The sequence below is a fragment of the Fistularia commersonii genome, chromosome 14 (assembly GCF_037954325.1).
Source record: "Fistularia commersonii isolate RoL2024-O1a breed Wild chromosome 14, RoL_Fcom_v1.0, whole genome shotgun sequence".
Taxonomy (NCBI): domain Eukaryota; kingdom Metazoa; phylum Chordata; class Actinopteri; order Syngnathiformes; family Fistulariidae; genus Fistularia; species Fistularia commersonii.
This window is the reverse complement of record NC_141297.1, coordinates 4,267,501-4,281,752: the sequence shown is the minus strand read 5'-3', so window position 1 is coordinate 4,281,752 and position 14,252 is coordinate 4,267,501. Positions and strand designations below refer to the sequence as shown.

The 14,252-nt window shown below is 45.7% G+C and overlaps 1 protein-coding gene across 1 annotated transcript in view; it reads right to left on the bottom strand.

The window, feature by feature from the left end:
* Positions 1–8,218, bottom strand: part of LOC147226975 (IQ motif and SEC7 domain-containing protein 1-like) — an 89,680-nt gene extending 81,462 nt beyond the window's left edge. Inside the window, exons 1-2 of the mRNA XM_086158936.1 lie at positions 7,572–8,218; positions 580–2,500 (exon numbers count right to left, since the gene is read on the bottom strand). Of these exons, the coding sequence (XP_086015062.1) occupies positions 580–1,274 (695 nt within the window). The 5' untranslated portion in view covers positions 1,275–2,500; positions 7,572–8,218. The remainder of the gene's footprint in view (positions 1–579; positions 2,501–7,571) is intronic.
* Between the last annotated feature and the right edge of the window lie 6,034 nt (positions 8,219–14,252).

Below are 14,252 nucleotides of genomic sequence, written 5' to 3'. Positions count from 1 at the left end.
CCAGCACATCCCGCCGCTCTGGAGCGTCGTCAGCTGATGAATATTTATCAGCCTTGCACCAACCGCTCTGTCTCAGCACAGAGGGATGGGAATAAAAAATAAATAAATTAAAAAAAAAAAAAAAAAAAAAAATCTCCCGTCCTATGTTTGGGTCTACAGCATTTTTTTTTTTACATGAAATCAGCACAAAAAGCTCCAAAACCACTTGGTATGTGTGTTTCAAGCAAAGAGATGTGTATGCATTTGTGTGTGTGTGTGTGTGTGTGTGTGTGCATGTTTCCATGGCAACACCTGCTAGAGGAAAGCTGCTAAGTTAGTAGCAAACAAAATCCAAGATGGCAAGGAAGCGGGCCAACTGGGCAGCGGGATGAGGGCCGGAGGGTTTCTCAAAACCAACGTTAGCCAAAAAACATTTCAGAGAGAATAATATTTAGGATGAAAATCTGTTTTTCGTGAATGAATGAATGAATGAATGAATGAATGAATTTGAAGTAAAGTTCACGTCGCCGTTTCCCGCCGGTCCCCGTCGGCCCCCGTCTCCTGCCACCTTGGAGAGTAACAGGTCAAAGGTCAACTCACGGTTTGTGGTGATGGAGGGTGTGGGCGTGGTGGTTGTTGGCGGCGTTGGTTCGGTGCAGGCGCTCCAGACGTTCCTTCTCCTTCTCCACAAAGTTGGTGTTGGTGCCGGTGCTGGTGGAGGGAGCCCTGGTCAGCCGGCTGTGGACCCGGGGCTGATCCCTGGGGGGGATGGGCGGAGGGGGGGGCGGAGCGGGAGCCGGGGACGAGACGGGAGTCGGGATCTGCGTGGGAACGGAGATGGAGGTCGGCCCCGGAGACGGGACGTAGATGGTGGTGGTATTGGTGGTGTTGGCGCTGTTGTAGGAGTAGTGGTGCTGCTGCTGGTGCGAGATGTGGTGGCCGTGGTGCAGGGGGACGGAGGAGGGAGTCGGCGGCGGAGCTTGGCTGTTGTAGTGGTGGTTCTTGGTGGAGACGGACGTGATCTGAGCGGGCGGAGGCGGCGGAGGAGGGGGCGGGACGCGGTGCTCCGGCGGAGGAGCGGGCGGAGGAGGGGCCACCGGCTGCCGGTCCAGACGCAGGTCCTTGTTCTCCTGGCTGAGCCGGTCCAGCTGGACCTCCAGTTCCTCTATCCGGCGCCGCTGGGTTTCCAGAAGCTTTTGTTGGCTCTCGATGATGTTGTTGAGTTCCAGAAGGTACTCCACGGCCCGGTTCGGGCTCTCCGGGCTGCCCTGGCCCGGGCCTTGATTAGCATCCATGGCTAGCCGCTTGGCTAACACAAAGGCTAACGCTTGGGAAACCTTAAACTAAAGATTCTAAATGCTTTTGGCTTTTGTCACTCGGTTGGATCCCGGTAGCCGAATGCTAAACCCCTGCTTGAGAGAAAAGGCTGCCGGAGTCACAGCTACAACTGGTGCCGTCGCGAACGGCCAACGAACGTCAGCGGACCGGCGACGGCGGCCACAGACTAAAAGCTAAAACTGAGACGAGGCCGAAGCGCGGCCTCACTATCTAGATTGAGGGCGGAGCCCGTAAAACATCTAAATCGGTCGGGAACGACTGCCCTGCACCCCACAAACTGAAGTACCCTTCACCCTCCCCCCCACCGGAGCGAAGTGGGGGGGAGAGGACTTTTTCCTCTTCGAGTTCTGATTCGATGACCGAGACGTCTCTCGCCCTCGCTCGCTCCAATCGGAAGAGTTTTTGGAGCCGACGACCATCACCCGGTGCCGTCAAGTTTCCCCGTCGGGCTCCGGACCCATGGCGCCGGAGAGAGAAGAAAAACACCACCAGAGGCAGAGAGAAGGTTTTCCTCCCCCTGACAGAACCGGGCCGTCCGAATGTGTGTCAGCGGGCCGATCGTATCCGCTCTCCTCCCTCCATTTACGGCATCAGAGGAAAAGTCGGGCGGATGCGTCGCGACGGTCGACCCAAGCGAAGAGAGGCGTCGTTTCTCCCTCCGGGTCCGGTTTCTTGCGGGGCAACATCGCGGAGCCGCCGCGGCAGATCGTCCCGCTCCAGATGTTTTCCTCCCGGCCTCGAGGGATCACCGCATTCCCCTCTGATGAACAAATTTGTAAAAATCCTTCCGAGGAGGGAGCCGGGGGTCGGAGGACTTGGGGGAAATCCTGGATCTCAAACAGCCCGGAGAGTTCTCTGAACAAAAGATGAAAAGCAAAAAAAAAAAAAAAAGGTTCTCTCTGTTCTTTCCCTGAACCGAGGAGTCGGCGGGAAATCAACAGAACGCTCCCCGAAACAAAAACGTGAGACGTCGGTTAAAGATCATCTGCTGCCGGTCGGGGAGGAGGAGGACGCGTCCTGGCCCCGGTCCGTACGCTCCCCCGCTGGACTCAGTCCGTCACCCCGCGGTCGCTCTGTCGGGCCGACCGATTCGCACGGGTCAAATGTCATGTCGGGTCTTCCTCCTGGATCCGGCGGGACACCGGGGATTCATGCTTCTGTTGGACGGCACGTCCGCGACCTCCTGGGTGGCGTCCGTCCGTCCGTCCCATGAAAAAGAAGAAAACAGGGGCGGTTGAGAAAAGACACATCGACCGACGCTTTATCTTTCTCGTTTTTTTATTTGCAGTCGTGACCTGCCGGGCGGCGGCTTGATCGCGAGCGATTTTGCGCGGTTTAGCTGTCACCCGGACAGAATCCTTGCAACGTGTACTAATTTGTGAACCCGGTGAAAACAACGTAAGGGTCGGGAGCTAGCTGTCATCGAGCGAAAGGCTGAGCCGGACTGATAAAGAAGAAAGACAAACAACCACTCATTTTCTCATTCATACATTCAGGCGATGTCGGATCTCCGACGAACCTCCTTCATGATTTTAGACTTTCAGATTTTCACACACGAGGGAGAACATTTAGACTCCACACAGAAAGGCCCCGTGTTGGAACCCAAGCGTCCTGTGAGACGGAGGCGCCAACCACTGGCATTGTTTACATTTTTTGGCGGGCCTTAAAATGAAAACCTGAGCGTCGGTCGGGTTTTCGGCCGCTTTTAAATCCATTCCGGGGTCGACGATGACAAGTCGAATGTGAGAATAAAACAGCGGAAGAGGTAGCAGCTAGAAAGCTGCGGATTCCAACCGTTCTCACCGTCAACCGGCGCGTCCGTTATTCTCGCGATCGACCGAGTGATCGACCAGCAACTGCTATTCTGCGGTTCCCCGAAGACACGGCTGACCCGCCTCAAACGTGCACGAGCCAATGACAGTTGAGAGACTGAAACAAGACCGAAACAATCATGTCTCCTGAGACATGAACTAGTACTTAGATGATCAAAAACGAACTGGCTATACTTTGGAAATACTACACGGATACTTTGGTTATACTGCACGGAAAAATAACGTCGAGTTCACGCAAAGACAAGGGCTTCTCGATCGTACTGACATCGGAGTTGGATCCGCGCTAACGTCGGTGTTAGAAATCAACTAACAGTAATTTCCGAACTATTAAGCGCACCTCCATATATTAGCCGCACCGGCTAGCCGATCGCTATCTCGAGCTTCCTCCTGCGCACTAAAACCGTCAAAGTCGTCTTCTTCGGTGTCGTAGTTGAACGGACGCAGAATTTCCCGGTCATTTTGTCGGTCCGATGTGAGGAGGATAAATGTTTTAGCGGCGTGAAGCTCATTTGCACCCCCAAAAAAAAAAAATCCATATATTAGCCGCATCGTTGTTTAAGAGAAAAAAAGATGCGGCTTTTATCGTATAGAAATTACGGCAATAGTCCCGGACAAACATCACCTTCACCGAGGCTCACCAGACCAGCAGATCGAGATGCTACTTGATCTCCTCTCAGGTTTCCCTCCTGGATTTCCTTTCCTTCCCACCCTCCTCCCCCTCGGTGTCCAGGAGTCTGAGCCTTCTGGGCCCATAAATTCCAATGACATGCTCCGTCAGAACCATCAGAGGTGAGAAAAAAAAGATGATGGCGCACCATCAGCCGCTCCTCCCTCCACTCCATCACATCCGACCCCCTGTCTTTGTTTTTTACCGCTTCTCCCTTTTCCATCACTTCCTGTCCGTCCTGCACCGCCGCGTCCACTCGCTGCCTCCGATGGATTTTTATCTTATTGTTTTCAGACGTCCGTCCCACAATTCATTTCTACGATCCCTAATCTGTAAATTTGGCTGAGCGTCTTCTAGATGAATCACTTCTGCACGGGAGGCTGATATATCATAAAGATCTTCTTGTGCTGTCAAAAATAATAAATCCACAGACCAAAGGTGAGTTCTGTATGTCGAGGAGGGATCGCAAAAAATGACACAAATTTTTATAACAACCAAATAAACAGGTTAAGATGAGCACCGAAGCACTGAACATAGCTAGCACTGTTAGCTTGCTATGTATTGAAAAATAAATAGAAAAAAAAAAAGAGAAAGTAAAGAAACAAAAATAAAATAAAATAAAATAAATAAATGAAAATCAACAGTATGACAAATAGCATGGTGAGACATCAGAGGTGTGTGTGTGTGTGTGTGTGTGTGAAGGTCATGTAGGAGATGCCGCTAAAATCAACACGCTAACAGTCAGTGAACTGGCAGCTCACCTAGCGCTGCTAGCATCCACTCATTTTCGCCATCGGCCCGGCGGCGTTATCGCTACACTTTGTCGACTCTGCTTGGTGTGTGTAGCGTTCAGGGACACACTTTGCCACGGAAAAACAAATGCCAATTTGAAGGCTTAATTAAGATTAATTAAATCCACATTATCGCCGGTGTAGGCCTTATTTGTTAATCTCCCGATCATCAACTATTGAATCTGTTGCTTTGAAAAGGGGTATCAGTGACTCACACACACACACACACACACACACATACACACTCGTGCAGGGGAAATGGCTTCCCCCGGCGTGGCCTCGATGGCGAAAACGGGCCAAACGGTTCCAGCTCTTGTATCTCTCCCCATTAAGCACATTCAATTATTCATGACTCACTAACTGACCAGCATCCCTCTCGGCCCGGGCGTCGCCCCGGCCGTCTCCGCAGATCCTCCGTTCATGCCTGAGTTGACTTTCCCAAACACACTGTAAATGAAGTCGGGCGGAAACGCAGACGGCCGTGTTGTGGGCGTTTCCGTCGCCTCGCGGACTAAACCGCTTTATTGTGGCTAAAGCTTTTTCTGTCTGTTCCACCACCGCCGGTCATTTAAACATTTATAATCCCCGTTCGGAAACACATTTAGCGCAATTTCATAAACCTAAAACATTTGCGAGCAGGAAAACCGACGGCCGCGAGCCGATGCTACACGCTAACAAGCGACGCCCCACAGAGGCCGGCAAAATCACACGTCGGATAACAAAGATCAACATAACTACCCGTTTCCAGTTGCATGCAGCGTTCCAGCGGCGAGTCCAGAATCTTCACCTAAACCGCCACAAACGTAACCTCATCTCAATTGCACTAAAATCCAGAAATATTCCAGCCTCACGGATCTTCGCTGCCAGCGGTCCATCCGATGGACTCAATCCAATGGCCCCTTGAGATACTTAACGATCACTTTATATACAAATAAAGCGAATTTTATCCTCCAAATACAAAAAAATGATTTCACGCTACGAATATGAGGGCGAGAAAATGAAAATTCCAAATTTGCACGCGCCTGTAAGAACCTCGAAGAACGCCTCGCAGCTTCCGGTGTCCCTCGGCCACTTCGTCCAGTACGCGTCTTCCTAAATCTTGTGTTGCATAATTCTATATCTTTGTGCTTATTTTGTGTATTTTTTTAAATAATCATCATGGGCCCTGAGGAAGAAAGCAGTAAGGCAAGCGGTGAACCCAGAAAGAAGATGCTTTCTGTGGAAATAATAGCGAAGCAGGAACGCGGTGTACGTGCGACCGATATCGCACGTGAATACAATCGCAATTCATCCAGGATATGTACCATCCCAAAGCAAAAGGAATCTATAATGCCGTCCAAGGGCATTACCATTATGTCTCAAAAACAGACATCTATGCACAACGACACGGAAAAATTGTTTCTGATGTGGGTGAAGAAGAAAGAGATCGCTGTTGACGCCATAACGCGGACAATCATAAGTGAGAAAGCGTCCTCTATAAAACGTGAGTCAGCAGAGAGGGGAGAAAGTACTTCCGAAAATTCAGTTGAGATCCAAAAAAAAAAAAAAAAATCAACATAGTAGTGTTTCAGTCAGGAAAACACCCGTGTGACGGTAAAACGTTTGTTTAATGAGGAATAGCTGTTATTGGCGACACAAACCTGCAGTACAACTAACTATTCCTGCTCAATTCCAGGTAAAAAAATTCAAAAAAAATTAATTGCACCCCAAAATCTCACAGAAAACAAGCATCAACATAAACCCCAATAATAAATTCGTATCTTAAGGGACCGCTTTTTTTTTTTAATGTATTTGTGAAGAAGTTGCTTGCAGAATCTGACAGTAAAACTTCTCATCATTCAATTCTTTGGGGGGAAAAAAGAAGGACTTGTTCCAACGCATTCCATTTTGATTGGCCCGATCGGACGGTCACATGATCGGCTTCTGACCAATGGCTCCTCCGGACGGACGGACGCCTCTCCGGCGGTGCCGCCCCTGCATTTTTGCGCAGATCTAACGAAAATATCAATCAACGAAAAAAAAAAAACAGAGTCCGCAGATCGGCGTAATTTGTAGGTCACTAAAACAAAATGAGAACACGGTCTGATCCTCCGGAGCGCAGAAGACTGCAGCGGGAGAAACCAAAAATATCCTGCTTCATCCTGTCAGATTAGCTTCTTTTTTTTTTCTATAAAGAGAATGATAAAATGTACGCATTTTTTCTTGTAATTGTATATTTTTCCATTTTTTTTTTTAACAATTCGCCAAGAAATTCACTAGACTGTTTATAAAAGCGGGAAATCAGCTCGTAGAAGGTGTGTGTTTGGAATATCAGAAAATCAGCACCAAATGATATTTTCTGAAAATGAAAATTATTACGGAAAATAAAAAATATATATATTAGACGCCAGATTCGCAATATGCAAGGATACTGGTTCTCTTCTAATACAATTACTCCTCTTTTTTTTTTTCTTAATTTCTGTATTTAAAACCAAATAATAAGGGTCAGTGTCAGGCCACAGTTGGAGGAGTTTCCGAGGCCCCCCAGGCAACTTTCAGGGAAAACACTGGAGGGGATTCTAACCCCCTCTGAACCCCAAGGGTGTTATCTTCCCGTGGCTAAATTGACAGTTTTGGGATGAATATGAGACGGATGTGATCCGGACACGATGAACACAATGTTCCCGACACGCACGGAGCAGCCAACAATGAGTAGGAGGTTAAACTGGATCTACAGCTCCAGATTGTCCAATATCACCGGATCGGGGGGTTAAAAGTGGCCCCTTTTTTTTTTTGAAATGGTCACGTCTTTTGCAGCCACACACACACACACACACACACACCACGAAGGAGATCGAGTAAACGCATACTACGGATAATGTGGACACACACACACACACACACGACACGTTTAGGCACGATGCAGCGACCGGAACCGGAGAGAAAAAACGAGCATATGTGATGAAATGAGGCAGCGGGTCTCACAGGTTTCTTGCAGAGGTGATGGAGGGATGAAGGTGGAGGGGAAGAGGAGGGAGGATTACTGATCCCCGCTCATCCCTCTCTCTCCTCCCGCTGCGATGCCGCCGCCGCCGCCGCCGCTGCCACCGTCATCTCCCGCCGCACAAAAAAAGAGAAAAAAAACACACACACACGCACACACACACACACACACACACACAAGTGGTGTGCTGCACGCTTCCCTCCGTGCACTCAGATCATTTTCCCCTCATGCATCCTGCAGCCACCGCCGCTGCTCCTCTTTGCAGAGTCAATCTCCTCCTAATTATCATTCCTCTGCGTCTGACAGCCGAGCGATCCGCTGCTGCTGCTGCAGCGCTGCGATCCTCCTCCGCGTGTGCGTGCGTGTGCGTGAGTGTGTGTGTGTGTGTGTGTGTGAACGGTTTCGCTTGTGATCAGTGGCAAAATAATTCTTCCTCCTCCAGCATTCTGCTGCCGAAGAAGAGGGAGGGAGGGAGGAGGAGGTGTTGAGTCCAGACAGGCTGCTGGGATGGAGGGATGGAGGAGGTAAGAAAAAAGGAGGAAAAGAAAGAAAAAGGGAAAGAATAAGACTGAAAACACTGCCAGCTGGTGGAAACACAAAACCTCCCGAAGTGCACGGGATGCACTGGTACTCCATGTTTGTAGTTTTTCCAAGAGGCTCTCACAGGTCGTTAATGTATTAAATATTAGATGACGAGACGCCCTCTAGTGGGAGTTCAATGTGCGACAATCCGGTCAGTTTGGGATGGGGTTTAGAGATAATCCATTTTAGAAATTCAGAAGGTAAACAGCCCGTTGCTCCGTCAGTACGCAGTTTGAGTGATTTTTTTTTTTTTTTGCAAAAGCTCCGGCAGCGGGAATTAACGGTCGGTTAAAATAGTTTTACCCGAATGATGCCGAGCGAGTCGGAGAGCGAAGCATTCGCTCCGGCGTCGCCGTTGTCGCTACAACCGGCAGCATTTAGTTTAATTTCAAATGAAGAGATAGGCCTAAACATATCGACAAAACTCTTTCCACCTTTTGTTTAATTCTTTCTTTTCTCCGTCAAACGCACAACAAGCTGAGGAACAAGCTCACGCTAGCGGCGACGCCGCAGCTCGGCTTCGTCGGGTCCAAACTTGCAGGGAAACGGCCTGGTGCGAAATGAAAAAACAAAAAAACAAAAAAAAAAAGCAACCTCAAATCCATTCTCGGAGTGGATATGTAGCGGAAAATTATGAATCGGACCACTTTTTTTGTATAAACACGGCAAAATGGAAAAAACTCCCATTTTGCCTCAAACATTGAGATATACAGAGATTCAAACAAAGTCCTGTTCCACCGCTGATGGACGTCTTTGTGAATGAGCCGAGTTTCCAGGGAGATACATGATCACCTCTTGGAGTGAGATATCAAAACACACACACACACACACACACACACACACACACACAAGGACCAACTGGCAGAGAACCCAACCGGTCTCCTCACACACCCGATTCAACGTAACGATGGCAAATGATGTCAAACCGATCATCGCGCTTTAGCCGAATACTTTCACGTTCGAACGTCTTCGTGACAAAAATGCGGTGAACCACATCCACCATGTCGCTTCTTCGTCGTCACGGCGACTGAAACGATGAATTTGCGCTGGATGCAGTCCGATGGCTCGGGCGGGACGTCGACGCCGCCGATTTACGAGGCCCAACGGCACCTTCTGCCGCTCAAACCCCCTGGATTTTGGTTTGACGACCACATTTCACGATCAGCTGCCACAAAACATTGGGGCGTCCCGTCAAGAGAATCTCTTGGGACGGTGAGAAGAACCGCCGCCCGCTGGGGAGACGAAGATAAATGACCACCGGACTTTGACACCGATCGAGGCAAGGATGGAAGTTTTGGACAGAATGCCTGTTTTTTGTTTTTTTTTTTTTAAAAAAAAAGGATGAGGAAAAATTGAAAAAGTATCTTTGCAATGAATTTTTTGCTTCAAAATTTGAAAACAAAATGATTTTTTGATGAAAAAAAACATCTAGTGACATTGTTATAACGATCGTTTCTTTTCTAATTTCTATAAAGACCACAAAAATGATAGCAAAAAAAAAGGGGAAAATTAAAAAGATTGATCTATTAACCAGAATAGCCTTGTAAACATTATACCTTCTCTTATACATGATCCTAGTGACAAAGTTCCCCACAGTGACAAGATTTTCTCCTTTAACTCAAATTTTTCGGGTGTAATTTCATCAATTCTTTTTTAAATTTCATTAAAAAAATATACCTTTTTTAATATTAATTCGTCATGAATTTTTTCGAGGAACAGTTCATTACCAATAAAGATTTTTATAATTTACCTGTTTACCTCCTTTGCACTAAAATAAGGAAAAATTTGGACATAGTGTTACTTCCAGGTCAGGGGCAGGCAATTATTTTGGCTGGCGGGCCACATCTCTTATTTCATTTTTATCAACTACGTGACCAAAATGAAAATTGCACTTTAAATATTTCAATTATTGAAATTTTATTTCAATTTTAAAATCACTAATAATAATATAAATTTACCGACCAACATTATTTTGAAAAAAATTAAAAAGGATAAAATAAGTTTCTAAATTCAATATTGAGTGAAAAAACTTGTTAAAATATTCAAAAAAAATAGTTTGGCGGGCCGGATAAAAATGCAAAACGGGCAAAGTATTATTTTGGCTGGTGGGCCACAATTCTTATTTAATTTCTATGCACTAGGTGAACAAAATGAAAATTGCAATTTAAATATTTATATTTTGGGGCCTTTTATTTCAATTTTAAAATCATTAATAATAATATAAATATACCAAGCAAAATTATTTTGGAAAAAAATTAAAGGAGGAAAAAATTAAAAAGAAAAAATAAGTTTCTAAATTCAATATTGGTTGAAAATACTTGTTAAAATATTCAAAGAAATTAGTTTGGCGGGCCGGATAAAAATGCAAAAAGGGCGAAGACCGGGTGTATTATTTTGGCTGATGGGCCACAGTTCTTATTTAATTTTTATGCGCGGGCAAACTAGGTGAGCAAAATGAAAATTGCGATTTGAATATTTCAATTTTTGGGCATTTTATTTTAATTTTAAAATCATTAATAATAATATAAATGTACTAATTGACATTATTTTGGTATAAAATTAAAGGAGGAAAAAATTAAAAAGGAAAAATAAGTTTCTAAATTCAATATTGATTGAAAATACTTGTTAAAATATTCAAGGAAAATAGTTTGGCGGGCCGGCTAAAAATGCAAAACGGGCCGGATTTGGCCCGCGGGCCGAAATGAGTTTGACGCTCCCGTCCAAGACAATCAAATCGTGGCTTCAATCTGTGCAGTCGCACCGGTGGTTCTGCGACCAGGAGAGAAACTTCTAGCTGCCGCCATGAAGCTTCTGAGGCTCCAGAACCCAAAAGCGTGACACCGATCCCGGATCTCCATCTGGATTGACAGGCGGTCGGTAAATCTGGCAACAACAACCCATGATGCAATCCTACTGTAAACCAACATGACTACGCCGCTAAAGATTTCCATCGTCTCGTCGGCGGGCTCTTTTCAAAACCGACGGCCTTCCCGGGAAGCAAGAAATATTTCACCGCTCAATCCAACTATCCGCTAATAAAGTTTGAACCACCATGAGCCGACCGACCGTCCATCGACGACGACGACGACGTCCATCGGGCCCGACTTTACTTCGACAATAATCGCAGAGGCCCAAATCTCACAATCCGGCGACCGAAGAGCAGCGAAGGCGGCCGATCGGTCCGGATAATCGATCCCGATCGAAATTACCGGTTCTGTTGATTGACGAGGTTGAAGACGGCGCCAAATCGCCGCCGGGATTACAAATTCATTCCCCCCGAGTTGATCTTTTCGGGTAAAAACAAGAGCTTCACCTCAGGATGGAGCGTACGCCCGGTCTTCGCCCGCTGGACGACAACATCCCCCGTCGCACGCTGCCGCTTCCCCCGCCATCAGCTGCCGCCCGCCGCTGGTGCTCGGGCTGCAGACGCTCCAGAGATCCTCAACTAACAAGAAGAGGCTTTATCGTGTGGGCAGGATGAGTCACCAAACACACGCGCGGGTTTCGGAGATCTGAACGCAAAAACAAGGAGAAAAACACGAGCGGGAAACAGGAGATGAAAAATGTAGCCTTTTAAAAATGAACCTTTTTTTTTATTTTTTTTTTATATTTTCGGTTATTTAATTGATCAAAATAGAAGTTGAATTAATTTTCCAGAACACAAGATTTTAATCCATTTTCAATTATCTTTTGTTTACATTTTATATGAATATGACAAGAATGAAAAAAATGATACAAATGTGGGACAAAGATATTAAAGGTAATATTGTATTTTATAATCAATACAAAAAATGGAATGTAGTCATTTAATATTTTGGATTTGAAGCCCCTCTTAAAAGACCCCTTGAAGGGTTTGCATTGGATACTAAATTGAAATTAAATTAAAAAAAAAAAAAAAAAAAAAATGTACACCTGCTGTTAGGAAAAAATGCATTTTCAATTCCTTTCAGATCAATGTACAAAAGAATCCCTCTAAAGTCTAAAAGTATTGATACATTATATGGAGCTAATGGCTCAGGAAACAGCACTTCTCACCCCGGATGCAGAAATACAAGGAATCTCTGTTTTCCAGCAGCCCTTGAAAGCAACATCACAGAGACATCTTCGTTTTCAGCTGCTCTTTCTGTGTGTGTGTGTGTGTGTGTGTCTGTCTGTGTGTGTCTGTGTGTGTGTGTGTGCGCGTGTGTGTGTGTGTGTGTGTGTGTGTGAGATGTGTCTGGCGCCACCCAGTGGCCGGAGGTCAGAGAAGCAACCAGACACTGCAGAGAAAACAACCAAACAACCTTTCTCGACTTTCAAGGACTTTCCAGTTTATTTTATTCGCCTCTACGTTCCTCTTTCTTACGACCGACGCGCCCGCGACACTTCTATTCATTTTCAGGAAGCAACTGACTTCTGATATTCAGCAAATTTAGTTTAACATCATATTCAGGTTAGTCCTTTTGGACTGACTTTGAGCTGGATTAGTGAAAACACATTTTTATGTGATTTCCTACAGCTGTTCGGTCTCAAACAGGTCCAAGTGATACACCGGTCAAATAAGGACGCTTTGTCGACAAAATAAACCTCTCAGGGTTTGAATCTCTCTCTTTATCCCGGCAGTAATTTGTCTCTTTCAGCTCTCGTTTCTGTTTTTTTTTCTCCCTCCACCAGATCTCCGCCTCTGCGCTCTGTCCTGTTCTGACTTCCTCCCACCGGCTCGGCTCAAACAATCACACACACATCAGGACAACTTTACACACACTGACGCTCTTTGTTGCCGCTCCTCGCCCTAAAAAGCACCGCAAAGAAGGAAAACTATTCCGTGTTCGGTGTCGGCAGGAATTCGGACGTGTCACGCGAACAACTTGGACGCCACTCGGCAGAAAAAACGCACACAAGAGCTGTAATTGCAGGCGGCACAACCTGAAACATCCCCCGGAGACACAATTTAACATAAAACTAAAAGCCAATTTCACACAGCCTGCATTGCATATTCACACACACACACACACACACACACACACATGCATACAGTTCACCCTGCAGAACTGGTTCAGCACTGAAGCCCGAGGCATTTATACATTTTCAACACTGTATTTATCAAATACAGTTCATTTCAAATCACTTCATATGAAGTTATTATTTTGTAATATTGGATTAACAAGAGCTAATTTGTGCACGGGTTAATTTGTGCATTTCTTATTAATTTTAAGGTTCTTTTTAGTCAATTAATATCAACTGTTTTGGAATCTTTAATGTACAATTTTGGTAATTTCTTTGATATTTTTACCGTCATTTCTCGTTGCGATTCTTATTTTTGAGACAGTTTCCTGCTCGCTTTCAGTTCATTGCTGGTCTGATTCGTTGCGCTCACTCCTGTTTGTGAAATTTTTGCTGAATTTGAACAGAGCACTTGTTATTTGGGTTCAGTTCTTTGTGATTTTGAAATAAAGCTTGAAAAGTATAAAAATGGACTTGGCAGGAGTTTAATCTCTACGATCAAGCCTCCTACTAATTTACAAGTGTGTGTGTGTGGAGTAACAAATCAGTAAATATTCGGTGTGTGTGTGTGTGTGTGTGTGGGCAAGTGTCGTGTGATTGTGAGTAACGTGTGTGTGCGCATGTATGTTTGTGCACTTGTGTGTGTATATGTACTGATTTTCTACAGAAAAGGTCTTAAATATCCATGTTATTTAAAAATCTGATTGTATCTTTGTTTATAACTCCTTACTGTTAAAGTCCAACCGTGGAAGGAATTCTAAAAACTATCTGGAAACTATCACAAATTGTTTTTTTTTGGGAGCGACCAGTTCGCATCGGCCTGGAGGCTGGACACCTGCCACTTTCAGAGGAAGCGGTATTTTAAACTCGCGATGGAAGATGAGGAATCCGAGGCCGAGTTACCATGGTGATCGACTGACAGCGCCGTTGGAAATACGAGCATTTGTGATTATCGAAAAAAAAAAAAAGACTGAAACGAACACAATTCATTTGATCGCCTGACGGCATAAAAATAAAGTGCAAATCATAAAAATGTTTGGAAGTGGTTCAGAGGAAAGTCAGTGTAGCTGCCGTGTGTGTGTGTGTGTGTGTGTGTG